The sequence below is a fragment of the Ranitomeya variabilis genome, chromosome 6 (genome assembly GCF_051348905.1).
Source record: "Ranitomeya variabilis isolate aRanVar5 chromosome 6, aRanVar5.hap1, whole genome shotgun sequence".
NCBI classification, from domain to species: domain Eukaryota; kingdom Metazoa; phylum Chordata; class Amphibia; order Anura; family Dendrobatidae; genus Ranitomeya; species Ranitomeya variabilis.
This window is the reverse complement of record NC_135237.1, coordinates 505,850,587-505,877,540: the sequence shown is the minus strand read 5'-3', so window position 1 is coordinate 505,877,540 and position 26,954 is coordinate 505,850,587. Positions and strand designations below refer to the sequence as shown.

The 26,954-nt window shown below is 44.1% G+C and overlaps 2 protein-coding genes across 3 annotated transcripts in view; one reads left to right on the top strand and one right to left on the bottom strand.

Annotated features, from left to right (window-relative positions):
* Window positions 1–240: 240 nt before the first annotated feature.
* POP1 (POP1 ribonuclease P/MRP subunit) lies at window positions 241–23,402 on the bottom strand. 2 transcript variants are annotated; one of them, XM_077270864.1, is made up of 16 exons: window positions 23,328–23,402; window positions 18,566–18,715; window positions 17,552–17,674; window positions 16,339–16,514; window positions 15,815–16,063; window positions 15,416–15,503; window positions 13,871–14,058; window positions 13,344–13,597; window positions 9,456–9,549; window positions 9,066–9,171; window positions 8,172–8,291; window positions 7,683–7,798; window positions 4,758–4,949; window positions 4,515–4,669; window positions 2,169–2,429; window positions 241–1,676 (listed from the first exon to the last, which is right to left on the bottom strand). In XM_077270864.1, the coding sequence occupies exons 2-16, from the start codon at window positions 18,690–18,692 to the stop codon at window positions 1,040–1,042; spliced, it is 2,886 nt and encodes a 961-aa protein (XP_077126979.1). In that variant the 5' UTR covers window positions 18,693–18,715; window positions 23,328–23,402; the 3' UTR covers window positions 241–1,039. The 2 variants fall into 2 exon arrangements, with proteins under 2 accessions (XP_077126979.1, XP_077126980.1); XM_077270865.1 differs by having other exon boundaries at window positions 23,099–23,336.
* An 83-nt stretch (window positions 23,403–23,485) lies between these two features.
* The window catches only part of RIDA (reactive intermediate imine deaminase A), a 36,522-nt gene continuing 33,053 nt past the window's right edge, over window positions 23,486–26,954 (top strand). Inside the window, exon 1 of the mRNA XM_077270866.1 lies at window positions 23,486–23,642. Coding sequence (XP_077126981.1) covers window positions 23,578–23,642 — 65 coding nt within the window. The 5' untranslated portion in view covers window positions 23,486–23,577. The remainder of the gene's footprint in view (window positions 23,643–26,954) is intronic.

Sequence of the window (26,954 nt, the reverse complement as noted above, 5' to 3'; positions counted from 1 at the left end):
AGTTTCACACATCCACGCATAGCAATAAATACGGACCATGAAGCACAGACCCTCTACAGGGCTCCTGATCCGGACTCCGCAGACTCAGGAACATACGACACGGTCACATTTGGGTTAGGAAACCTGTGGTCGACACTGACATCACAGCACAGACACGGATCTGTGAAATTGGCCTTCTGGTAGACCGGAATGACCGTCTCCAGCACTTACATGACCCTAGTCCACACGCAGGGCAATATGAATTTATACATATCCAAGTTTATACACAGGCAAGACAGAATTTGGACATATTGCAATAATATATCAATGCGCAGTTTGATATATTGGCAGGCGCTAATAGATATCTACAGCAGTCCGCTACAAAATGTGTCTCCAAGAAAATAAAGCAGGATTAAAAAGGAATTTGTTGCTGATAACACAAGAAACAGAGCAGATATTGGAGATCCGGTCTCTTGCACATGGCCACATGGCTCAGATTCACACTGAGAAGCGTTCGCATAAAAAAAGGTACCTGAGGGCTCATCAGTAGCCAAATCCCATTAACATGTCACCGGACACAGCCTGCGTATACCATGGTACAAGGTTAGGTAAATGTTATTTTTTCCCCTCACACCACACTGGGGGCACATGTAAAGTCAAAGAATGGGGTGGAAAACCCCATTTTCAGCATATGACAGAACCATACCTGGTCCATGTAAAAGATTCATGGGGAGAAGAGATCACTAATTGTGTATAATGGAGCACGCCAGAATACTACAGGTATGGCCCAGTATAACATATCAGCACTTCTACTGGAGCCCATCATGGAGCTGTAGGATGGCCATGTGCATGAGGCTCCACATATTTATTCATAACGTAGGAATTCATCTTGACCACAAGAGTAAGAGGTAAGTGGCACTTGTCCCATCATGCCTTCAGTGCGTAGGTGCCACTTTTTAGTCTTTATACTCTAATATGACAGAATTACGGCTCACACCAGAGTGGGTCAAGGAGGCACCTTGCACTTATCTCAGTGTAAAGCCAGAGAACTCATTGAAATTTATACCTCAACGGTCAATTTAGCAAATCTATACTGAAGGGACGTGAGGTTCCTAATTAGCACAAGTCCAGCCTTGTCTTCAGGTTGACCAGATAACATGTGTGCTAGTCCCGTTAAACTAACAAAGCCTAAGCCCTCGCCACATCCCACAACCATGGAGAAATCTCCTTGGGTTACATAACCTAGAAGCAGCCGCCTGCAGTGTGTGGTGAGCGCCGGTAGAGGACTAGGCCAGAGCCCTAGCGTCAGGTCATCACTACACGAGGGCTCTTCTGTGGCATCATTTCTGTCCGTTTCATCATTTGTCTTTACTTTCTTTTTCTTTTTGTCCTTCTTAATTTTCAGTATTTTCTTCTTAAAACGATCCCCATGTTTGGGTTCCACGGGACCAGCGAATGACTTGTCTTGTTGCAGGTTAAGAAAGTCCTGCTCAGATGGGATGCAGATCAAGGAGTGGAGCTCGGGACTCCCCTTAGTCACCATTGACAGCCGGACCCAAACCAAGGACCGTGGGAAGTCGGACAGAACGGAGCCCAATAGACTGGACAAGTCGTGAGTACGCAGATCACTTGGTCTTTTACTTCCATGGCCAACTGGAGCAACAAGGGCAGAAAGCATCTTCAGGATCTTTTTACTCCTAGTGAACAGAAAAGAAAAAAATATGTTTATCCGGGCAGGGCCGAGTACATGAACTGCTAAAGGGAACCTGTCAGGCAATTCACGCAGAAAGAATCGCAGACCAGCTGCACGATTGAGGCAAAGCATATTATTCTCCGAAATTCTTCTCAGAGACGATAATCTTTGAAGGAACAAGTCAAGCAAGTCCCAGCAAGAGCTTGCAAGTGCTGCACTCCTAACCTAACAGACTGGGAACCTCAGAAGTGGCCGGTAACCTAGGCATCGAGCAATAAACTATACAAAATGAAAAAAAAAAAATATCACTGTTCTTGAAAAGGGCAAGTATTATTAATAAGGGAAGTTGCAAAACAGCTTGCTTGCAATTTTACCCATTTATGGTAACTCCCCATTCATTTTCCAGCCACATCTGCTGCAACTTTTTTCCCAAGCAGTTATTACTTTTCAGTAAAAAATACTTTGACATTATTTCAGCATTAAAAATTCTACAAACCTTAGGACAGAGAAGTCTCTTCTCGTGTCCTCCTCCAGCGTGGTCTCCTGCCCAGCGTTGACTGCAGATAACTCCATTTCTTCATTATTTGGAGAAGTTTTTACTTTGGTCTCAAGTTCATCGATCTGTGGCTTCACTTTAGAAAGTTCCACCCCAATGGGAAGCCGCATCTGCCATTCTCCTGTGAGCTGATTCCAGGGGCAATAAAAAGGGGCCAAAACACCATGCTTGATAAAATTTGTTCGCTTTGCGGGTGGACGTCTAGTGTAGACCATAAAAAGTGATGTTAGATCTTTAAATATTATCCTAAAGTGCAAATGTTTCTTAATGATTAGTGATGAGCGAGTATACTCGTTGCTCAGGTTTTCCAGAGCACGCTCGAGTGGTCTCCGAGTATTTGTGACTGCTTGGAGATTAGTTTTTGTTGATGCAGCTGAATGATTTACAGCTACTAGCCAGCCTGAGTACATGTGGGGGTTGCTTGGTTGCTAGGGAATCCCCACATGTAATCAAGCTGTCTAGTAGCCGCAAATCATTCATCTGCGGCAAGGAAAACTAGATCTCCGAACAGTCACAAATACTCGGAGATCACTCGAGTGTGCTCTGGAAAACCTGAGCAACGAGTACACTCGCTCATCACTATTAATGATAAAAAAAAAAAAAAGTACTTTTTTTTTTTTTTTTTGAGGGTGGTGGCGGGGGATTTACATACCTTTTTTTAGGCTCAAATTATTATTTATTATTGTACCCTCAAATTATAATAAAATCATGGCCACATCAGTGAATTGAGCAGTGGGCGTGAATCCACATTTTCCCTCCATTAACACAGGGCACATTAATTGTTATGTTTCAGCAACAGGAGAGGGTTGGGCGTGCACAGATCCCCTGCGACATGTAGTGAGAAATTACTTTAAGCCTTTTGTGCCTCACAGCATGGTTGGATGGCAGCTGTGGGTGCAAAGAACATAATTGACAAGCCAATGCCGATTTACCATTTTTTTAAATTATTTTTTCGGACTATAAGAACCACTGGACCATAAGACGCACCTAGGTTTTAGAAGGAAGTTCGGGGGGGGGGGGGGGGGGGGTAAATGAAGCAAATAATATGGTCAATTTTGTACTTCTGTAATATCCCCTTATCCTGGTATGCATGGCCCCCCTCATCCCCTTATCCTGGGGTGCATGGTCCCCCCCCTCATCCCCATCCTGGGGTGCATGGTCCCCTTATCCCTAGCCTAGTATGCATGGCCCCCCTCTGTTATGATCCGGTGACCTTGGAGCCGCATGAAAACTTTCTCTGGAGTCGGTGGAACCTGTACTGACCACAAATCCTGAACTAACACCGCAACTAGAAGTAGCCGTGGGGTGTGCCTAACAAACCCTAGACACCTCGACACAGCCGGAGGACTAAATACCCCTATAGATGGAAATAGGAATGCTATCTTGCCTCAGAGCAGACCCCCAAAGGTTAGGCAGCCCCCCACGAATAATGACTGAGTAGTAGAAGAATAGACACAAGCAGGTAGAAAACAGGATTTAGCAAAATAGTCCACTCTAGCTAAATAGGAAAGGATAGGACAGATTACTAGGCGGTCAGTATTAAAACCCTTCCAAAAATATCCACAACAGATAATACAAAAAGTTCCACAATCTAACTAAAGACATGGAATGTATATCTGCCACTCCAGAGAATCCAGCAAGACTGAGAAAATACTGACACAATCTAAGCTGGACAAGAAAACACAAAGAATAGCACTGAATTGTGAAGCACACAACATGTGTGCCACAGAAAAAAAAAACCAGACACTTATCTTTGCTGATTTGGCAGAGAGACAGGAGGAACCAGGCAGAGGTCCAACACCTCCCAACAACAATTGACAACTGGCAAGGACTAATGAATCCTGCACACCTAAATACCCCAGTCAGAACTGCAATCAGCAGACACCTGACCAGGACTGCAACCCAGGGACAACTGCATTACCACCTACTACCACCGAAGGGAACCCAAAAGCAGAATTCACAACACCCCTCATCCCCATCCTGGGGTGCATGGCCTCCCCATCTCCATCCTGGTATGCATGGCCCCCTTCATCCCCATCCTGGGGTGCACGGTTCCCCCCCCCCCCCCCATCCTGGGGTGCATGGCACCCTCAGGCCCATCCTGGTATGCACTGCCCCCTCCTCATCCCTAGCCTGTTGCGTCTTATAGTCTGAGAAATACGGTATATATTGGCCAAAAGATAACTTTTGAAAGCTACATCTGAATAAAGCCATGACTCTGGGGTTGTCCACATGTGCTACAAAAATATGAAAACACCACAAAATACCGCAGTTTAATGGTCTTACCTGTTGTACTTTTCAAGCAGCTGGGCTTTAGCCTCCTGTGCAGACAGGACTCCAGCAAGGGTGTCAGGGAAGTCACCTGGCACATTTGGAGCCCCCATATATCTATAGTGTTGCAGCCCTTGCTGTTGACCCCCAACCCGGACACCCCTGTAAATCTGAAAATTTGCATTATATAGACTCCAAATGGCATTGCAATAAGTTAAACAAATAAAATAATAATAAGTTATAAAACCATTCACTTACAAGTGGAATCCAGAAGGCCATTGCCCATCCTTTTGGAAGGCAAATGTCCCATCCGCTGCCCCATCCTGGGCGATCTTTACCAGTCGCCTTGCCAGGCTGCTGGATTAACAGGACCGGGATCTTGGACTCATGATTGCCTAGCTGCAGCTTTGAACCTGGTACAAGCAGCGAACTCCTTAGTCTGTTAATATCCTGTAATATAACAGCTGTAAATACTAGAATTCAGAAGTAACACACTTTGTTTGCCATCTCTGTTAGTCAGCTAGATGTAGTTGCGCTTGCATAAAAAGTTTTAGGCTAAGTGCACACGTTGCCGGATTGCAGCGGAAATTTCTGCGGCAATTCTGCAACTCCTGCCGCGGGTATATCGCATGCGGAATTGGCATGCGTTTTCCCGCTAAACACTAGCATTTTACATGCGTAATTAGCTTGCAGAATGCTAGCGTTTTCCAAGCGATCTGTAGCATCACTTGGAAAACTGAATGACAGGTTGGTCACACTTGTCAAACATAGTGTTTAACAAGTGTGACCAACTTTTTACTATTGCTGCTGCCTATGCAGCATCAATAGTAAAAGATAGAATGTTCAAAATAATAAAAAAAAATGTTTGTTTTTTTAAATGGTTATACTCACCTTCTGATGGCCCCGGATCTCCTCAGTGGCTTCCGTTCCTATAGATGCTGTGTGTGAAGGACCTGCGATGACGTCACGGTCACCTGACCGCGACGTCATCGCAGGTCCTTCACACACAGCATCCCTGGGAATGGAAGCGGTAGCGTGCTCCGCTGAGAAGCGGGAAGACTCCGGGGCCATCAGAAGGTGAGTATATCACGATTTTTTATTTTTATTTTAACAATTATATGGTGCCCAGTCCGTGGAGGAAAGTCTCCTCTCCTCCACCCTGGGTACCAACCGCACATGATCTGCTAACTTCCCGCATGGTGGGCATTGCCACATGCGGAAAGTAAGCGGATCAATGCATTCCTAGGTGTGCGGAATCCCCGCGATTCTGCAAATTTAATGAACATGCTGTGTTTTTTTCTGAAATGCGAATCCGCTCAGGAAAACAACGCAGCATGTGCACAAAAAATGCGGATTGCATTCTATTAAATAGGATGCTTAATGTGAGTGTTTTTTTTCACGGTTTTATAGCGTTTTTATAGCGAAAAAAAACACGAAAAATCTTCTTCGTGTGCACACAGCCTTAGGGTACTATAAACATACCTCTAATTCAGGTCATAGACCAGATCAGGATTCCTCCCACCCCCCCATACACATGCATGCTCAGATCAGCAGATCACACATGTGTTCTCAATAGTGAGGAATACTCGGCCCAATTTTATTCAAATGAGGCAGTGCAGATCTAAGTATTTTTTCTTAGCTGTAATTCGCATGTTGCGATTTACTCTGAAATCTGATTGGTGGGGGGGGAGAGAAAAAATAAATAAATGATAAATCTGAAGCCGTATGGACCACCAGTATGACATTTAATTTTTACAAATGGCACACAATTCTGTAGCATAGGAAACTGTAAATGGTCCTGTGAAAGATTAATATTAATGAGATCTCTCAAGGGCAGGTGCACAGGACCAAGAATAGGGCCAATCATGCAGATGACACGCTGATCAAACCTTAATCAGTGTCAGCATAGTGTGACCCGATTCTCTTGAATGAGAGATCCGGAGTACACTGTGGAGAAGATGAAGAACACAATTTCTCCATCTTCTCCATTGTGTCAGTGCATGGAAATCAGAGGACATCTGTGTGCAGTCCGAGGAGTTCCATGCACTCCCTGATTTGCATGGCCGCATGCGATCAGATAATTGGATAAAGCGGACATGCTGCAATCTTTTCCTGAGGCCGGCTTGGTCCGAGGGGAGAAGATAAAAAAACAACAAAAAAAAAACAACAAAAAAAAACACACACACAGCACGAGACGTCTATAAATGTAATTTCCTTTTCTGGAACTGAAAGACCATGTGATTTTTTTGCGCAGTGAAAATTTCCAGTGTCAAAAACTCATTAGGGGAACTTTACCTAAAGGTTGCATTCATCACAACAGTTTCCGGTCAGGCCCACCTCGTGTTACTATGTGACTAGGAGACCTCACATACAGAAACAGCAGCGGTGACTGAGCAGAGTGGGTCTAAAAGGGCTACAACGCCATCTTAGGAGTCTAACAGAGAGCAACACTATCGCAAAGGGACAGTGGCCTATTACAGCAGTCATAAGCCCAACTATGGCCTCCAAGTCTGCTACATCTTTCTTTTAGGCCATGCCATATACATGGCCTAATAGTTTCACAATAACACAGGAATCGCTCGATTATGAGGCCCCACATAAGTTTGCAGCATGCCTATATTCAGATCTTTGCTTGAAATCAAAGTAAACAAAATGTCCGAAGAAATATTGCCTTGAGCAGAATGACCCTAGAGCAGACCTGGGCGAAATATGTATGTATATATATTTGAGATGAAGACGGCAGTGAATACATTGGAGAAGAATGGCACCGCCAGCTCCTTCTTCCACCAATCTGTCTGTGTGACACAGCAGCCGCGAGGAAGTCACAAGATCACGTCTGCTGTGCAGAGAGTCAGTGCACCGGAGACCATAGAAGAGTGACGGGAGAGGAGTGTGTGGGTTTTTTTCTAATTGTAGGTGTATGGGATGTATGCCTGTATATATTTGGCTATGGGGAGGGAGTGGAGCGCAGGGGCTGGAAGGAGAGTCAGCATACTCCATTTTGCTCAATATTAGGCGATACAAATTGTATTAATATAAAATAATTAAAAACACAATAATGTTGAGCAGAATTAAATTTCAGCCTATTCGTGCAGCCCTCCACAACAGTCACAGTCTCTCATACAGACCCCTTGGGAATACTGATTGCCCACCCCTGCCTTGGAGATATTGCCCTGCATTCACCTGCTCTGACATTTTATTATCCACCACGTGCGATCGCACATCAGAAGACCAGATGAGACTCTCCGTGCACTCCACGGGAACTCCTGCCACCACTAAGGACTTCACCTTCTCTCCATCTAGAGGATGAAAAAACAGAGGACAAATTCCATCTATCAACAGGCAAACGCTGCCGAATCTGGAACATCTGTACAGATCGCAGCGACAGGCTCCGAAGGGTTCACCCAACTCCACCAGTGACCTTTAACGGAAATTCCTACCATCACCAGGGGTGTCTACATACATACAGGACATACATATAGACACACACCACCAGGAATAATGCATGAATCAGCAAGAAAATCAGCAGCGTAGTCTATTTGGCCAAGCCAGGAATCGAACCTGGGTCATCTGTATGGAAAGACAGAGGCTCCCACCGAGCACAAGGCCAGTAGAGAAATAAAAGGGCAACCTAAAATCCTCAAAAAGGCTGCCGGAAGATCGGAGCTTCACCTGTGTAGTTTTCTAGATTTGGAATGGATTTTGTCCTTTTATTGGGCAAGTTCAGCCTTGGATCCCCGACAGTGAGGCCCAAAATGGTTCCAGCTGGTATCTGTGCGGGAGACTCTAAGCCTGGAAACACACAGCACAACAGGTTTATACAGATTTGTGAAATTAAAAAATGGCTACCATGGGACAAAATAAAAAAAAAAAAAAATATATATATATATATACAGCTTTATTACATTAATTAAAAAATAAACTATACACATTTTGATGCAAAGATGAACAAACAAGTTATGATAAAAACAAAAAAAATGTATTAGAAAATCATGGATCAATTATCCTCATAAGACGCACTATACCTGTCCGTAGGTAGTGTCTGGTATTGCAGATCTGCCTAAATGAAGAGAATGGGTCTGAGCTCCAAGACAGATGTGGCGCTTTTTCCCCATTGGAGCTAGCAGCCATGTTTTTGCAATGTTTTGAACCTATTAAAAGTTTGCAGCCATAAAAGCCACTCTCCATTTACTGAGAATTGTACCAAAGGTGGATATAAGATGCGCCATCAGGACAGCCCTGTGTTCGCCTGGATATAAATGTTGCGCCATCAGGACAGCCTCTATTCGTCTTGTAGGGTATATGTAGCCTTTGTTCCCGCAAATTTAAGTTCAATGTAATACTGCAGCGATACACCAAGTGTGCGCCTTACTTAATTCTATGACAAATGTAGTTCTAAAAGAATACTTTTACTTTAAATAGTGCTTACCGGTAAAGGCAAAAGGGTGGGTGGCATCGGACTGGATCCAAGAATACCCCAACGTACGTTTCGCTTCTTTAATGCATAGCTTTATCAAGGGGATGGAACCAATATAAACATGCAGATGCTGAATAGGAAAGACTTACTTTTCAGTAACTTAAACAAAGATTCCTGACTGCTATGACGAAGAACATCATCTGGATTTTGACAATAATCTGACCACCAGTTGTGCGGTCCTGAATCTTCAGTGTCCTGTGTGGGAAACCATTATTCACCATCATAGTTAAATTTATTATATCAAAAAGGAAAAACAAAAATTTTAAAGGGAAAAATATTTCAGCTTCTGTAGGGTAAACAGGAGCCTATGGATACATTTAACAAAATGGCCAAGAACCAGATTACAAAACGCACACATTAAATCTTGTGCACCTGGTGAGGCTGGTGTACATTCTATGTTAGATATAATTTTTTTTGCTTCTTTTTTTAATGTAGAGATCGATAAGACAAAAAAAGGCAGGCGCTAATCATCTGCTCACCTTATGCAGTGGGGCAACATGCAGGGCATCACCAAGCACACAGCTGGACATTGGCCCAACAAGTCTATAGCGTACAATTTCCATTGTCAGGTCTCTGGGGGAAAAAAAAAAAAAGTTAAATTCTATTTATTATTTTGAGGTTGAGCATTTATTGAGTTCGACTAGAGAACGCGCGAACGTAAAAGCCAAATATATTGTGCAGAAAACCAGGCCTACAACTTGTAATAGACAGTAGAACGAGTCCCATCCTTATGTATAGGAAATAGTGATGAGCGAATATACTTGTTACTCGAGATTTCCTAAGCACGCTTGGGTGTCCTCCGAGTATTTGTTAGTGCTTGGAGATTTAGTTTTCATCGCCTCAGCTGAATGATTTACAGCTACTAGCCAGCCTGAGTACATTTGGGGGTTGCCTGGTTGCTAGGGAATCCCCACATGTAATCAAGCAGGCTAGTAGCTGTAAATCATCCAGCTGCAGCAAAAAAAAAATCTCCGAGCACTAAAAAAAATACTCGGAGGACACCCAAGTATTCTCGAGTAACGAGTATATTTGCTCATCACTAATAGGAAACAAATATATTTACCATCATCTTGGCCACCCTGAGTATGGGGCCAGAATATCTGTGTAGCTAGACAATGTAATCTCTAGATCAGCTTTAATTCTCAGGACATACAGCAGATCTAGAAAGTCTGCATACTGGAAAAAGTGTCAGGATGCTTTTTTACATGACAAGAAGGAAGTCATACAATCATTTGAGAACTTTTTGCACCTTTATAATGGGTTGTCCACTACCAGGACAAACTCTTCTTGATCTAAATGTTTGGTTTCGATCAAAAAAAATAAAAAAAAATAAAAAAAATCTTGTACCGGCGCGGTTCCTGCAGTGTCTGCACTCACTTTCCCGGGTCTCGCGTGTGGTTGTATGACACGTGGTGCCCAACGTCCAATCAGCGCTGGTGTCACTGTCCAAGCCCCTTGTCGAATTGAGCAGGAAGAGGCAGTCAGAAATCAGCTGCACCAGGACTTCCTCTTCATGTTCAATTTCGTATTAAGAGAGGGACAGTGACGCCACCGCTGACTGGGCGCCAGGCTCACGTGTCACAACAACCGCACGCAAGCCCCGGGAAAGCGAGTGCAGACACCGCCGGAACAGTGCCAGCACAGGAGGTGTTTTTTTACTTTATCGAGGGCAAACATTTAAACCAAGAAGAGGTTGTCCTAGTAGTGGAAAATCCCTTTAATGTCACCATAATCTGTACAAATCCAGAGAAACAACCTGAACTCATTTTGAAGGGGAAAATAAATGTATCCAAACTAAAAACGTTGTTGCACAAGTGTGATCACCCCCTTATAATTGGGGATGTGGTTGTGTGCCAAATTCACCACAGTTAAACTCACTTAGGCTACTTGCACACTAGCGTTAACTGCAATACGTCGCAAATGCGTCGTTTTGCCGAAAAAACGCATCCTGCAAAAGTGCTTGCAGGATGCGTTTTTTCAGCATTGACTAACATTAGCGACGCATTTGCGACGCAATGACACACGTCGCAACCGTCGTGCGACGGTTGCACCGTGCTGTGGCGGACTGTCGGGACCAAAAAACGTTACATGTAACGTTTTTTGCTCCCGACGGTCCGCTTTTTCCGACCGCGCATGCGCGGCCGGAACTCCGCCCCCACCTCCCCGCACCTCACAATGGGGCAGCGGATGCGCTGGAAAAATGCATCCGCTGCCCCCGTTGTGCGTCGGGGACAACGCTAGCGTCGGGGACCTCGGCCCGACGTACTGCGACGGGCCGAGCCCGACGCTAGTGTGAAAGAAGCCTAAGTAGTAGTGAGACAGTGGTCATCATTTAAAGGAATTCTAATTATCCCAATATATTATGTTTAGCTGCTCTCGGATTCCATTTTTTTATTTTTTTTTTACTCTTGCCATGCTTTAATAGCCTTGGGAGGCTAGAAGCTGACATCGCCTGATCGGCTCTGCTACATGGGAACAATGCTCAGATCGCTCCTATGTAGCAGAATTACAGCATTGCTATGAGCGCCGACCACAAGGTGGCGCTCACAGCAATCTGGCATCAACAACCATAGAGGTCTTCAGAAGAACTCTGGTTGTTATGCCAATGCACCGATGACCCCCAATCACATGACAGCGCTTGTTAAATGCTGATGTCAGCGTTTGACAGCGGCATTTAACTAGTTAATGGTGGCGGGTGGATCGCGATTCTACCTGCCGCTATTGCGGGCACATGTCAACTGTTTTGTACAGCTGACATGTCCCAGCTTTGATGTGGGCTCACCGCCGGAGCCCGCATCAAAGCAGGGGATCTGACCTCGGATTTACCATTTCATCCGATGGCAGAAAGGGGTTAAAGACACATGATGGCTGAATAAATCAGCATGTGAGCCCGCATCAAAGGCAGATACAAAACAAATGACATACATTAAAAAGTCACAAAGCAATTTAACTTGGCTCGGCGATATAGGACTGGATGTCCCTCATAAATTGATGAAATGACAAGTAGAAAACTGGTCCAGGAGGCTCCATGAAGCCCACAACAACATTAAATGAGCTGCAGCAATTTCTGGCAATTACTGGTTGTGTACTGCATGCAACAACAAGCTTTCATATTATTTATATGTCTGGCCTGTGGGGTAGGATGGCAAGATGGTAGCTTGTTCTTTTAGAGAAAAACCATCCATGTCTATCTATATTTTGCCAAAACCTACATCAACCCTGCCAAAAGCAGCAGGAGGGGGGTGGAATATGTGTTATAGACTGATGAGTCCAAGGTTGAATTTTTGGCTACAATTATATATATATATATATATATATATATATATATATATATATATATATATATATATATATATATATATATATATATATATATATATTTATTAAAAAAAAAAAAAAAAAACACGTATGTTTGGGGCAAAGCCAGCACTACTCATTAGCAGAAGAACACCATACGCACAGTGAAGAATGGTGGAGGCAGTGGGGCTGTTTTTCCACAGCAGAAACTGGGTATTTGGTTAAAGAGGAGGGAATTAAGAATTCCTCCAAGTATCAGTCAATTTTGCTATCAAAGTTTCAGGCCGCTGATAAAAACTGAAGGGGAATTTTAACTTTCAACACGACAACAACCCTGAGCATAACTAAAAAAAATAAACAAAAGAGTGGCTTTGCCAGAAGATGATGAAATAGCCCAGCCAGAATCCAATTGAAAGTCTGTGCATTGATACACAGGAGAAACCCTCAATCTGACAGATTTAGAGCTGCTGCAAGAGTGGGCAAAGATTGGCAATTCTAGATATGCCATGCAGATAGATTCCTACCCAAAAAGGCTGAATGCTGTCAAATTCAAAGGGTTCTTCAACAAGGTTTAGTTTACAGGTGAGTATATTTATGCAACCACATTTTTTTTTCGTCTTTATATATCCATTTCCATTCGAAAAGATTACAATCTATTGATCAATGGAAATGTACAGATTATGAGTGACATGAAAAAGGTGGAAGAAGTTCTGAAATATTTCTCCTTTGCATGATTTTTTTTACATTACAAATTGACATTTTAACATGGGTGTGTAGAATTTTTATACCCTTTACATCAGTAATATCAACCTCATACAGTATTCCCACACCACCCGATCAAATGATTTATTTATTTTTTGCCAAAAATTTGAACATTCAAGAGCCAAGGTGTAGACAAAAAAAAAAAAAAAAAAAAAAAAATATATATATATATATATTCCCCAACAGTAAAGAAAGTAAAAAAAAATAAATAAATACCGTAAATATATGGAAGTATGGAATACCTTAAAATGATAGAATGAAGAAAAAAATTAAAATAAAATTCAAACCCAATAATAGTCTGTTCGTACCGTACGGTAATGCCGGTTTGTGTTGAGGTCCAGTAATAAGGTTCAGGGGTTGCCCTTGTTCCATCCCCGATGATCTTTTTCACAGGCACAGCTTTTTCTCCTTCTTTGTCGCGCAATTTCCTCTTTCTCCCTGCGCTGGTCACCCTTGCTGGTGGCTCTTCCTTCGGAGGAGGTTGTGCTGGCTCTGAGATACTTACAAAGTTGTCAGGCCTGTCTTCACACACGCAAACAAGTCTCAGCTCCTTTAGGCAATCCTGACAAAGAAAAATCACATGGGAGCACTAAATATAACATTAGATTGCCGCCTTGTCATGGTAAAAACAGTCTACGTGCATGCGATTAGTCCACGGTCCTCCTGTAGATGCGGTTTTCCTGTAAAACTGAATTTTGATGAAGTTTTTATTTCAAAAGGTCACAATTTAGGTGTAATGGAAAAAGAAGAAGGTCAATCTTAGCCCATGATAAGTGGTCCTACTCTAGCATAGTGGGACGGTATACACAACAGTGAGGAGGTGGTCCATTATTACCGCTTTTAGAGCAGGGTGCATCCATATCCAGAGCTGTCTCTTATCACTCGCGGTTTCTGAAACACTCCTGGGCTTCCAGATAAAGCTGACATGACCGAGTGCCTCCGATGGGTATTTATCAGCTCTGTAGAGGACCAGGGAGCCCTGCCGTCTCCCAGATATACATGGGGCAGCCATAAATGTTGGACCTAGGCACAACAACATATAAACATAAGGCGGAAGACTAAACATAACCTAGAAAAAAGGTTCCCTCCCCATAGACCATAGTAAGTAGAATTGAGCAAAAATATTCAATCTAACCTGGTAAGGCGTCCAATTAGGTCCACCATTGCACCCGGACCAGCGCAGTGTTCACTGGCAATGCGCTGGCACCTCTGCTGCTTTCTAGGCTGCTGCACGGTCAGGAGGTTGTGCGAGGTCTAGTAAGCAGCAGAGGGGCCCAGGATGCTGGTCAGAGGATTGTCAGCGCACAAGAAGTGAACCCTGTCCTGGTCCGGCTGCCATAGAAAACTGCACTGGATGTCGGACCGGGTGACTTAATCTTTTGCTCATTTCTAGTAATAACGCTGCACTACAAATACGACTTTACATTCACCAAAAGTCCCAGCAAATATATGATCAGATATGTACAACTGGATCCCATTGCACCTGTGGCACAGATTTATATTACATCCAATACGCTTTTTTCTTGTATACAGTTGTAATGAAGTCACTTTTACATTTAATACAGTTGGAGTCGTGTGATCTGAGCCAAACATACAATCACACGTCCGTGGATAAACTGGGATATCTTCTGCAGGGTATTAAAAGGGTATTCTCAAGTTTGGAAACAATCTTATTCATGCATGTGAAAGATGACAACATTCCAATCGTTGGTTACCTGACCACCAAGACCTCCATCGATCCCGAGAAAAGTCTTGTGTGAATGGTGTGGTGGTCACTCATGCGCCCTGCTGCTCCATTCATTCTCATGGGACTGCTGAAGACCCACCGGCGGTTCCACTAAATGACTGTCTGCACAGAATGACTGTTCAAACCAAGTACAGTCGCTCAATGCTTCACTGCGGGGCCAAATATTTATGCATGCCTTCCAACCTGCTTGGTTTCCATCTGTCTCCATAAAGTCAGACATGTCAAAGACTAGTGGGAGGTGGAGATAAAGAGAAAGCAGGTGTGACTGTGTATATAAGTGACTGGAGCACTGAGCTGCAGGACTTTGTCAGCATAGAATGACTGTTCAAAAGTCCCTTTAAAGAATGAATTGAGCCGCAGCATGCATGATCGACCACTACTTCATTCACACAATCCTCTTCAGAGCCCCGGTACTCAGGATAGGTGGTGGTCCCGGTCAGACCCATAAATTAGGGGATAATTTCCAAACCCAAGAATACAGCGTTAAGCATTGGAGGGTCCAAAAGATGCTCTTTAATGTGCTTGTGAGTTAATTAACGTTGCTATTTTTATTATATGCACTGCAAAAAGGTAAAGCAATGAAAGGTTTTTGAACATCTTTTCAGAGCAAATGCATAGCAAAAATATTAATACCTGTATCTACACTGCAAAGTCTGGACAGCGCCTTCACAAGATCTTCCTCTTTGCCCAATACCTCCACACAACAGTAGTAAGACAGATCCTAGCAAAACAGGACAGTCATGATATAGATCAGCAAGATGTAAAACTAACACAAAGAAGTAACTGCATTAAAGTTCTATTAGTAAGATAGTCGTTACAGACTGAGGAACGTCCAACAAACTAGTAGTAAGGTGAAACAACCCCCATGCAATCTGGCAACTCGCATGTTGTCACCCATGTTTCCTCTAGGATATTCCGACAATATCTAACTGGTGGGAGACCAACCACCATGACGCCTGCTGGCTGCTGGCACAATGTGGCAGCACCGTGTCCCTTTGACTTCACTTAATAATGAGCCAATAAGATCGTTACCTGGAGAAGACAGTGATTAGACTGGGCGCGGTAACACGCTCTGTAACTCTTCATTGTCGGCCGGTCTGCCAGGCAGTAACCCCACTTCTTCAACATGTGAAAGCGCTTTGTGTGCCATATGTGGGTCTCCAGCCAGATGTTCTTCCTCTGCCTTCGGTTAAACTCCAACTGAAGATTGCCATGGCGTCTAAGTGCTTTACGACATTTGCTTTTTGACTGTTCTTTCTTCTGGTGCACAGTTTTCTCCATCTAAAATATACAAAAAATGTAGATCCATAAGATCTCAAAGCAACAGAAAAAAAACAAACACTAAATATTGCAGTTGTTTTAGCTGTAGCTACATGCCTTAAAGCATCTTGGAATTTTCCACATTATTCTTGCACAATGACAGGTTTTTACCTATATGGCAAGTGTGTAACCCGAGGGTCAAGACATGCAAGGCCAAAAATCCATTACTGACAAATGCAAAGGGGAAAGTCCAAGTTCAGCAGAACTTCTACTTTACTATTCTGTGTGGCACATACCTCTTTTTTCGCAATCTCACGCAGTCTTCTAGGCAGTCGTTTAATGTTGTGCCCCATGGCTCGCCTCCGCATGTGTCTGGGTAAAGTCTGAAACACCAGGGAGTTGGAAGATTTCTGAGAGACAGCCTTCAGCATGGCGTTTATTTCTGCAGCACGGGCCTGAGCAAACATTGTGGCTGGAGAATAAATGCCGAGAGTTATAAAGGACAGGAGTGCCATAATATATTAACGACAGACCAATAGATGAATCCTAAAATGTAAATGACCCCACAGTTCTTATGTGCCCAATTAAAGGGAGATCTGGCCAAGAATTTTCTATATCGCAGTGATTAAAGTCTATCGATAGGATTCCATGTCAATGCAGCTCAGTTACTGTACTTTATAGCAGGGCTGTGGAGTCAGAGTCGGCATTAAATGGACAGACTCCTAAAATATATAATAAATTGGGTTCAGTAATACAATGCAGGATGTGCTGTAAATGTTTTTATCAGACTCTTGTTATCCAAGAAGTATCGTTTCTCCTTGCGGAGATTGACATGCTAAGCATGCTGAGATGAGGAGACTTAAAGCCTCAATGCTCCTCTGGGTAATATGCTAATTATGCAAATTGTCTCTTCAGAGGGGAAGAGAACTAGAACACTAGTGCCACCTATTGGAAGGTAGCAATCCTACAAGTCAATGTTGACCCTTTAACGAGCCTTGTAACATGACTTAGGATAATAGTCAAACCAGAATCTCAATTTGCAGATACTGTTAGTACCCGAAACACAGTGTCTGCAAATTGAGATTCTGGTTTGACTATTATCCTAAGTCATGTGACAAAGCTCGTTAAAGGGTTAACATTGACTTGTTGGATTGCTACCTTCCAATAGGTGGCACTAGAGTTCTAGTCCTCTTCCTCTCTGAAGACACAATTTGTATAAGAATCTTAGAAAGTTATGAAATGTCCTATAAATGTCTGTTCTGTTCCTGATCTAAGGATCTCGGCCTTTAGTCTAGATAAATCTGTGCTGAAATTTATGTACATGCTCAGTAGTAACCAGTGCTGTGAAGTCGAGGTCAGGGAAATTAAAGAGTTGGAAGTTTGGCTTACTGACTCAACAGCCCTGCTTTAGAAAGCAGAAATGCGCAGGACGGCTCTTGACGACAAAGCAGTGACACAGGTGAGTAGAAAACATCATAAAAGAGGCCCTCAGCCACAGCATACACTTACCAGTCACATATTTTGGAGTTGTCTGGGACTCGCTGTGTCCCCCCCTTCCTCTACCTCCCCTAGAGTGGAAACGTGACTGGTGGGCATCCCTCTGCTGCTGGCCAGAGGAACCAGGGTTACATCCTTAAAACAAAACAAAAATTATTTATTTTTACAAGAAATGAAATAGCTGTTTCTATGTATAATAATTAGCAGATTGTGCTAGCCTCATCTTATCAATTCCTTTTCTATCTAGAGTTGCCCCTTCCAGCCCATTTAGTGTTCATATAAATGCGGTAATGAAACATTCAGGCAGTGTCAAGTGATCACAATGATCCAGCCCATACTCAAAAAAGTGATATTCTGTTCTCAATCATGCCACATGGTAGCGAATAGCCACCATGGTGTCACCTTGATTATTCATGGGGGGTGGATGACAATTGGAAGCTCCAGTCATGTAATAGACATGGACATCATGCAATAACATGCATGTAAAAACCTGAGGCTGGCAAGCAGGACATGCAGAATAGGTTTTTTAACAAACTTTATTTTTACATTTTAAAGAAGCCCTTTCACTGGAGGGTTGTGTTGTTTTTTTTTGTTTTTTAACATAAACCAAGTACTTCCTCAGCTGCATTTCTGGACTGCTTTTTCTTTCATATCGTTCCATTCCAAAGTCATGCTCCATAGTAATAAAAGTACAAAGTTTCAATTCAACCAACTAGTCCTCTACCACCAAAGCGTAGCCATGTTTTCATAGCTTTTTTCTCCTCTGATGTTGGCCAAAGGCCAAAAAGAAATTCTGTGTACATGTCCAGGTGACTTACGAGAAAATTTGCATCTTTATTACCAGGGGTTATAGCTTTGGAATGAAAGGGGGGACAGAAGACAAACGAAAAGTTTTCCATACTCAACGGTACAGCACCGATTGGAGGATGGGCTCCATTTAATTAAAAAAAAAAAAAAATCAATTGAAAAAGTCTTCATTATAGAAATTGCTTCAAAGAAGGAACCGTGGCTCAAAAAGGAGTTTACCTCTGTACGGTTGAAAGGAGGAGCCGCGTCCTTCATGGTGGGGATGGCCATCGCTCTGATCAAGACTCACATTAGAAGGCTGATTTCGCATTCGCTTGGCATATTTCTTTTCTTTTGCTGTAGACATGACGTCATTTGTTTGATGAGAAGCTGCAAATGAAATAAGACAGCTGGAATTTACTACACAGCCGTCAGGAAAAGGGAAAAAACTAAAAATGACAAAAACCACAGCACTGTGATGCCAAGGCTGGATCTATACATAGTGATAAAAGGAAAAGCTTCTTCGTATTCACTCCCATTTGGCTCGAAAAGTTCTGCAACATCACAGCTTATATACATCATTCACGTGACTGCTGCAGACAATCATTTGCTCAGAGATCACCTTGGCATGTTCAGCCAAAGGCCGCAATTGGCTGCAGCGGTCTCACAATTAATGGCTGTAATGCCTTTACTGCCCGACTGATGGAGCAGCAGGGGAGTTGACATGTAAGTAATGGATATTTCTTTATTTTAGAACATGCTTCATTCCTGGTCACGTTTCTCAAGAGCCATGCTAAACCTTCACCCTGTAATGTCAAATTGGTCAAATATTCAGACACGAAGAAGCTGCTGCAAGGTAAAGAGGACCTGACCAGTTCAGACATGGGGGGTTCTATTTAGGGCTCATTTTTATTGTCTTTAACAAGGGGACGACGCTTCCTGGATTCTCTGGGGTGGGGGAATTTAGGTTTTTCTACATAATTATCTGTAAGCATCAGGCCCTTATAAAGCCCAGAAAAATTGTGCCAAAGAGGCCCAGAGCTGTGCAATTATATGGTGGATTTAAAAATGAATTAAAAAAAATAAATACAATTTGGAACACTCAGGGAAGCAGCGACAAACCAAGAGCAAGAACTGGTGACAGGTCCTTTTTAGGCTACGTTCCCATAATGAGTTATTGGTGAGTTTTTGATGTTGCAGATTCTCTGCCTTTTTCTTGGTAAATTGGGCTATTTGATATTTTTTTTTTAACATGCATTTCTAATTGCATTTTTTTTTTAAGCTGGTGTTTGTCTGTTGTTGGTATATTATGTTTCAAATAAAGCTTTTTTTTAATAGTTCCTGGGATTTGGCTTTAACAAAACTTTATTGATCTAGTCATGTTCTTAGGGCTGTCCCACACGTCCAGATAATTCCGGTACCGGAATAAATCGGTACCGGAGTTATCCGTGTCCGTGTGCCTGGGAACTCACGGAGGCCATACGTGCGGCACACGTGTGCCGCCCGTATGGCGAGTGGGTACCACACGGAGCGTGTGGTACCCACTCTGCATCGTGCTGAAGCCGCGATTCATATGTTCCCTGCAGCAGCGTTTGCTGCAGAGAAAATATGAATAATAGTGTTTAAAATAAAGATCTATGTGTCCGCCGCTCCCCCACCCCCTGTGCGCCCCCCCGCTGGTCAGAAAATACTTACCCGGGTCCCCCGTCGGCTGTCGCTCCTTCCTGGTCTGGCCGCGGCTTCTAGTGTATGCGGTCACTTGGGCCCGATCATTTACAGTCATGAATATGTGGCTCCACCTCCCATAGGGGCGGAGCCGACTATTCACGATTGTAAATGATCGGCCCCACGTGACCGCATACAGTAAGCCGCGGCCAGACCAGGAAGGAGCAACAGCCGACGGGGGACCCAGGTAAGTATTTTCTGACCAGCGGGGGGGCGGCGGACACATAGATCTTTATTTTAAACACTATTATTCATATTTTCTCTGCAGCAAACGCTGCTACAGGGAACATATGAATCGCGGCTTCAGCACCATGTGGGGGGGACAGCGTTTACTGTAGCGCTGTCTCCTGCACGCACACGGACCCCAGACGGAGAATGTCCGTGTTTTACACGGACCCATTGACTTTAATGGGTCCGTGTAATACGTGCGCTCCCACGAACACTGACATGTCTCCGTGTTTGGCACACGGAGACACGGTCCGCAAAAAATCAATGACATCTGAACAGATGCATTGATTTTTATGGGTCTACGTGTGTCAGTGTCTCCGGTACGTGAGGAAACTGTCACCTCACGTACCGGAGCCACTGACGTGTGAAACCGGCCTTAGATGGATTTCAGCCATGGCAACGAGTGTGCGTTTTTGTTTTTACCTGCATATTTTCATGCTTCCAGTGCAAGTCTATGGGGAAAAGTGCACAGAACACTCGGTGTATCCACAAGAGAAATTGACATGTGGATGTGAAACGCGCAGCGCAGGTCAGGTCAGGTTACACCGAGTGAAAAACAAGTACACACAGTAGGAGATTTCAATAAATCCCATCCACTTGGCTGGGACTATAAGATGCTGCGTTTTTCATGACTTGAAAATAGAAAATACGCAGCAGGAAAAAAAACAAACATACAAACAAAAAAAACAAACAAACAAACAAAAAAACACACAGTGAGCACAGAGCCTGAAAATGAACGCATTATCAGAAAATTACCTATTGTTTGGGGGAGCTGCTCGTCATGCCGGATGTGGGGATCACAGATTACATATTGGGCAAGTGTGGCTCCCCCAATACACACTGTGCAAGCATGGGTGGGATATACAGCAAAAATCACAGGACATAAATCAAATTGCACGGGTGGGGACAACCCTAACAAAGGCATGATGCACAGCCCTACGACTAAACAAGCAGGTAACCAAGAACTACATAAATACATGATTTTGACCACTGCCTCCTACTACAGATCCTCTCCTCCTTTGGCATCAAAAACCTTGCCCTATCCTGGATCTCCTCGTACCTTTCCAACTGCACATTCAGCTTCTCCCACACTCGCACACTACCTCCTCATCCCATCCTCTCTCTGTGTAAGTCCCCCTACTCTTTTCAATCTACACACTTGGCCTGGGACAACTCAAAGTCCCATGGATTCCAGTACCATCTTTATACTGATGACACTCAGATGTACCTCTCTGGCCCAGACGTCACCGCTCTGCTGTCCAGAATCCCAGAGTGCCTTTCAGCCATATCCTCATTCTCCTCTCGCTTCCTCAAACTCAATGTGGACAAATCTGAACTCATCATCTTTCCTCCATCCCACAGATCTTCCTTACCTGACCTATCTATCGCAATTAACGACATCACGCTTTCCCCCGTACCGGAAGTCCGCTGCCTCGGAGTAACCTTCGACTCTGCCCTGTCCTTCAAACCGCAAATCCAGCTCTTTCCACCTCCTGTCGCCTCCAGCTCAAAAACGTCTCCAGAATCCGTCCTTTCCTCAACCGTCAATCTACTAAAATGCTTGTGCATGCCCTCATCATCTCCCGCCTTGACTACAGCAACATCCTTTTCTGTGGCCTCCCTGCTAACACCGTCGAACCCCTCCAGTCCATCCTTAACTCTGCTGCCCGACTAATTCATCTCTCTCCTCGCTACTCCTCCGCTTCCCCCCTCTGCAAATCTCTTCACTCGCTCCCATTCCCTCAGCGTATCCAGTTCAAATTACTAATACTAACCTACAAAGCCATCCATAACCTGTCTCCTCCATATATCTCTGAACTAATCTCCCGATATCTTCCCTCACGTAATCTCCGGTCCTCCCAAGACCTCCTTCTCTCCTCCACACTTATTCGCTCCTCATCCAACCGCCTCCAAGACTTCCCCCAAATATCCCCCATCCTCTGGAATTCTCTGCCCCAACACGTCCGACTATCAACCACATTCGGATCCTTCAGACGGAACCTGAAAACCCATCTCTTCAGGAAAGCTACAGCCTGCACTGACCCCGCTGCCTCCTCATCACTACCGAAGCTACCGCCTCACCAACACCGGAGCTCCTGCAACCCCCAACCTAATGTCTCCTTCCCCATAATCCTGCAGAATGTAAGCCCGCAAGGGCAGGGTCCTCGCCCCTCTGTATCAGTCTGTCATTGTAAGTTTGCTTACTGTAAGTGATATCTGTAACTTGTGTGTAACTCCTTCTCATGTACAGCACCATGGAATCAATGGTGCTATATAAATAAATAATAATAATAATTTTGTTATAAGGATTACAGCGGCGATTTTGATTAAAAAAAAAAAAAAAAGTGTTAGTGATGCCCCAACAGCGCACTGGGGAGACTTTAGATGCTGCAAATGACGTGACTGGTTCTCTTTAAGCCAGGACCCCTTTAAAAAGTGCATTTGCTGTGGCAGATATACAGGCAACACCACAACTGTACGGCCCTGCACGTAGTCACTGCTCCGTGCCCCATATTGGCTCAAGAGGGAGACCCAACCAGGAGGCCATTATGTAGATCTAGAATAAAGGTCTGGGGAGGGGGGATGGTACAAAAGGCCCAAATTTCAGATTAAAAGAAAAAAAAAAATACACAAGAAAAAAAAAGTATCAGAAAATCATTTTGAACAAGAAACCCAGAAATGAAAACAGAGGATCTGCTGAAGTGACTGCCACCAGGTCAGGTGGGATTATTAACCCTTTAGGTGCTGGAAGACGCAGCAGAGAACAGGACAGCAGACATTGTGGACTCCCTCTCCTTTGACGAACTTTATATTTCCTACCTCAAGTGGCTGATAACAGGGAACAATAGACTGCACTGACTGCATGACTAGAGCAGACAATGCACGTGTAGATACGTCTGACGTGCGCCACACCGATCACTGTGCAGACCGAAGGCAACAGGAAGCCTCGACTCTCGGCTACAAGAAAACCAGCAGTAAGCAGATAACTGGAGATCAGTGTACCGCACCAGAGAGCATGGTGAGCGCCGCAGACCCGAGAACAACTCACCAGCACACAACTTCCAGGGTCAGTGACTGCTCTTCATTCACACGTGGTAAAGGTGCTCTGCGTTCCAAGCCTCGCTCTAAAACACCGGCTGTGATTGTGATTGGTGGCTTTAGGTACACGTGACGTCTTTAGAACGTTTCCCTGAGAAGCTGAGCACTACGCATGCGCGGAGCACATGTGAGCGTTCTCTACTCTAGACTGAGCTGTAGAAAGTCCATAGTTTGTGTCACGTCGGGTGGAGCTGTCAGCCATGGCGTCCGTGGTCAGGAGGATTATCTGCAGCGCCAAAGCGCCGGCGGCTATCGGCCCCTACAGGTAATGTGCACTGGAGTGTAATACAGTAGTATAATAGTGTGAGGTGACTGAGCTGACTGCACCGGGTGCAGACCGTGTACTGCTCATTACCTGTGTGCTCACAATGGATAGAATACATATTCTAATATTACATATCCTACATATTATTATACCTTCCTCAATATGGAACTGCAATGCAAAGAAGAAAAAGTCATAGAATGATGGAACTCTCTGGATGGAGCCATTACTGATCTGTAACTGAAAAACATCTGTATTTATTCAGTATCGAGTATGGGCGCAACACAGAAATCCCTGCGCTTACACATGTCGTGTGATTGCAACGAGGTTATTAATGGTTGAGGAATGTTCTGCCAGGTTGAATGCACTTTGGCAAATCATCAAGATCCACTGCTGGCAGCTCCCTGTGCAATTACTGAATAATGACATCCCAGATGTGCTCAATGGGACACCATTCTGGAGGCGCTGCAGGCCATGGTAGAACGTGTAGGTCATGTAGGATGCTCAAAGTAGCATGAGTAATATGCGGCCTGGGGTTGTCAAGTTGAAAATGGCTCCTGTGACACATGGTGAAATAGCCGTACCACTGGTTCCACCACCGAGTCAATGTAACGCCGAGCTGTTAGTAGATCTGGAATGAAAACTAGAGGGGTCCGGCTATTGCACATTGTGCCACCCCCACACCATAATCCCAGGATTAGGACCAGTGTGACATTCCTTTCTGAAAGCCTCTCATAGTGTCGCCCACGTGATCTCCATCATTGCATCCAAGATAAAAGTGGGATTTCTCACTGGAGAGGATAGACCCCCATTGCTGCTTTACTCTGCACCATGGTAGCCTTTGAAAGTGGTGGCGTGAGATCCTTGGACACCTGTAACTGGACGTCTGACTGGTAGCCCAGTTTCTGATGGTTTGTGTAGACACTGACCACTTATCCTTTGTATGTGACATCCAATTTCACTTGCAGTACAGAATGGATCAATTGTGGATCTAGTACCACAATCATTTCTTCAGTGTCCCAAGAGACATTTTTGAGCACAACATAAAGGGCTGCATGTTGCTTGTACTATTGTGAGCAGCCTGCGTGGCCTAAATGTGCTACCATGGCCTGCAGCATCTCCCGATTTGTTTCCCATCATGCACATCTGGGACATCATTGGTCAGCAATTGTAAAGGAGCTGCCAGCAGCGGATCTTGATTATTTGCCCAAGTGCATTCACCCTGGCAGAATATTCCTCGCATAATCAGTAATAACTAGTGATGAGCGAATATACTCGTTACTCGAGATTTCTCGAGCAGGCTCAGCGGTCCTCCTAGTATTTTTTAGTGCTCGGAGATTTAGTTTTCATCGCCGCAGCTGAATGATTTACATCTGTTAGCCAGCACAAGTACATGTGGGGGTTGCCTGGTTGCTAGGGAATCCCCACATGTAATCGACCTGGCTAAGAGATGTAAATCATTCAGCTGAGGTGAGGAAAACTAAATCACCGAGCACTAAAAAATACTCGGAGGACCCCCGAGCGTGCTCAGGAAATCTCGAGTAACGAGTATATTCGCTCATCACTAGTAATAACTTAATTGATAGCAGCCAAGGTGTGTAAGTGCGGGGATTTCTGCGCCTGGTGGCGCTCCACCGGACCGGGGCCGGGAACAGCTGAAGATGAAGGCTGGTAAATATAATACAAGGGTCAGGGACCATATGACAGAAAACACTGGAGCTTTAAATAGTTACCTGGCTGCTTACAGGAACGGACGGCGTGGTATGTGACGCTTGCAATCCTTTTCAGTATTGAATTGTGGCCAGTATAGGCTGAATTTTTACATACCGTCTTCCTCTATATGCCATATTTTACTTATCGCCCCTCTGATATTGCTTACATACCGGTCCGACATCCTTCTTCTTTTTTCCGCCTTTGAATATTTTAAATGATGCCATTGTGTACATGTAGCACTACTGAAGAATGGGAAGTCTTGCTGTGTTCAAATGGTAACCAAGAACCCCCATCTCCAATAAGTCCCCACTCCCAAGTTCCTCCTTCCCAAAGTTGTCCTTCCTTCAGATGGTGTATCGTTCGTTGCCCAGACGAAGCAGAATATCATCTGTGACGCTTCATTGGGAGGGTGCCCGGTGTAGTCATATCGCCTGGACCATTTTGTATTTTATAGATTCACAAAGGGCAAAAGAAGTGAAGACCACTGGCCATAACATTGCAGGAACAATCTTTGGGACTGGTATTCATGTGACTGCTTATTTGAGTATACTAGAATGATGGAAATATTGTCACGTAGCATAAACCATTTAATGTATTTCTGAGGTTGCATTTATGTAGAAATGTTATAGGAACACCAGTATAAAGGGCATTGTGGAATAGGAAATTATTAATGTAGTTATATGTATTTTGGAGACGCTCCTGGTTTTGGCTACAAATACTATACAAATACTGATGGAATGCTGATGCAAAAAACTCATGTGTGAATGAGGCCTTAGGCTGTGTGCACACGATGCGGATTTAGTGCGGATCCGCAGCGGATTTGTCCGCGCAGAAACGCTGCAGTTCCGCAAAGTAAGTGATTTACAGTACAATGTAAATCAATAGAAAAAAAAATGCTGTGCTAATGGTGCAGAAAAATCTGCATGAAATCCACTGCGGATCAAAAGAAGTAGCATGTCACTACTTTTGTGTGGAACTGCAGCGTTTCTGAACCCTTCCATTATAGAAATCCGCAGGGGTAAAAAACGCAGAAAAAACGCACAAAATTCGCATAAAAAATGCGTCAAATCTGCACCTGCGTTTTCTGCCAGGAGTTGCGGATTTTGTGCAGAAAATTCTCCACCCCAATCCGCAATGTGTGCACATAGCCTTAAACTGTGGCAGCTGGCAGGGAAGGTGAAGCAGCGAGTTCCTTTCGAGTCACTGACACTGACCCTGGTCTCTTGCATCAGCCATCCATACAAAAAAATTAAAAAGCTTTAACATATGGCAATAGGTTCACACTGAATTGTTTTTGGAGCAGAAACTCTCCATATCTTCCTTTGAAACTCCCTCCTCGATTCATCAAGGTGTTTACTCCAGACTTCTGGGCAAAAAAAGACTTTGTTGAAAAATTAGACCCATTTTCAATGATGAGCAATTCCAACTTTTGGTGTTTTCATGCCACTTTCGACCAATTCTGCTAAAGTAGGACCGTGCCTGTGAACACGCGCCTGACAAATTCATCAAAAATTGCAGTGTACATCATGTGAGAGATGATACTCCAGGCCCTGACTGCAGTAACATTTCTGGCGAGGCGCACGCCACTGAGAAGATGCGCCA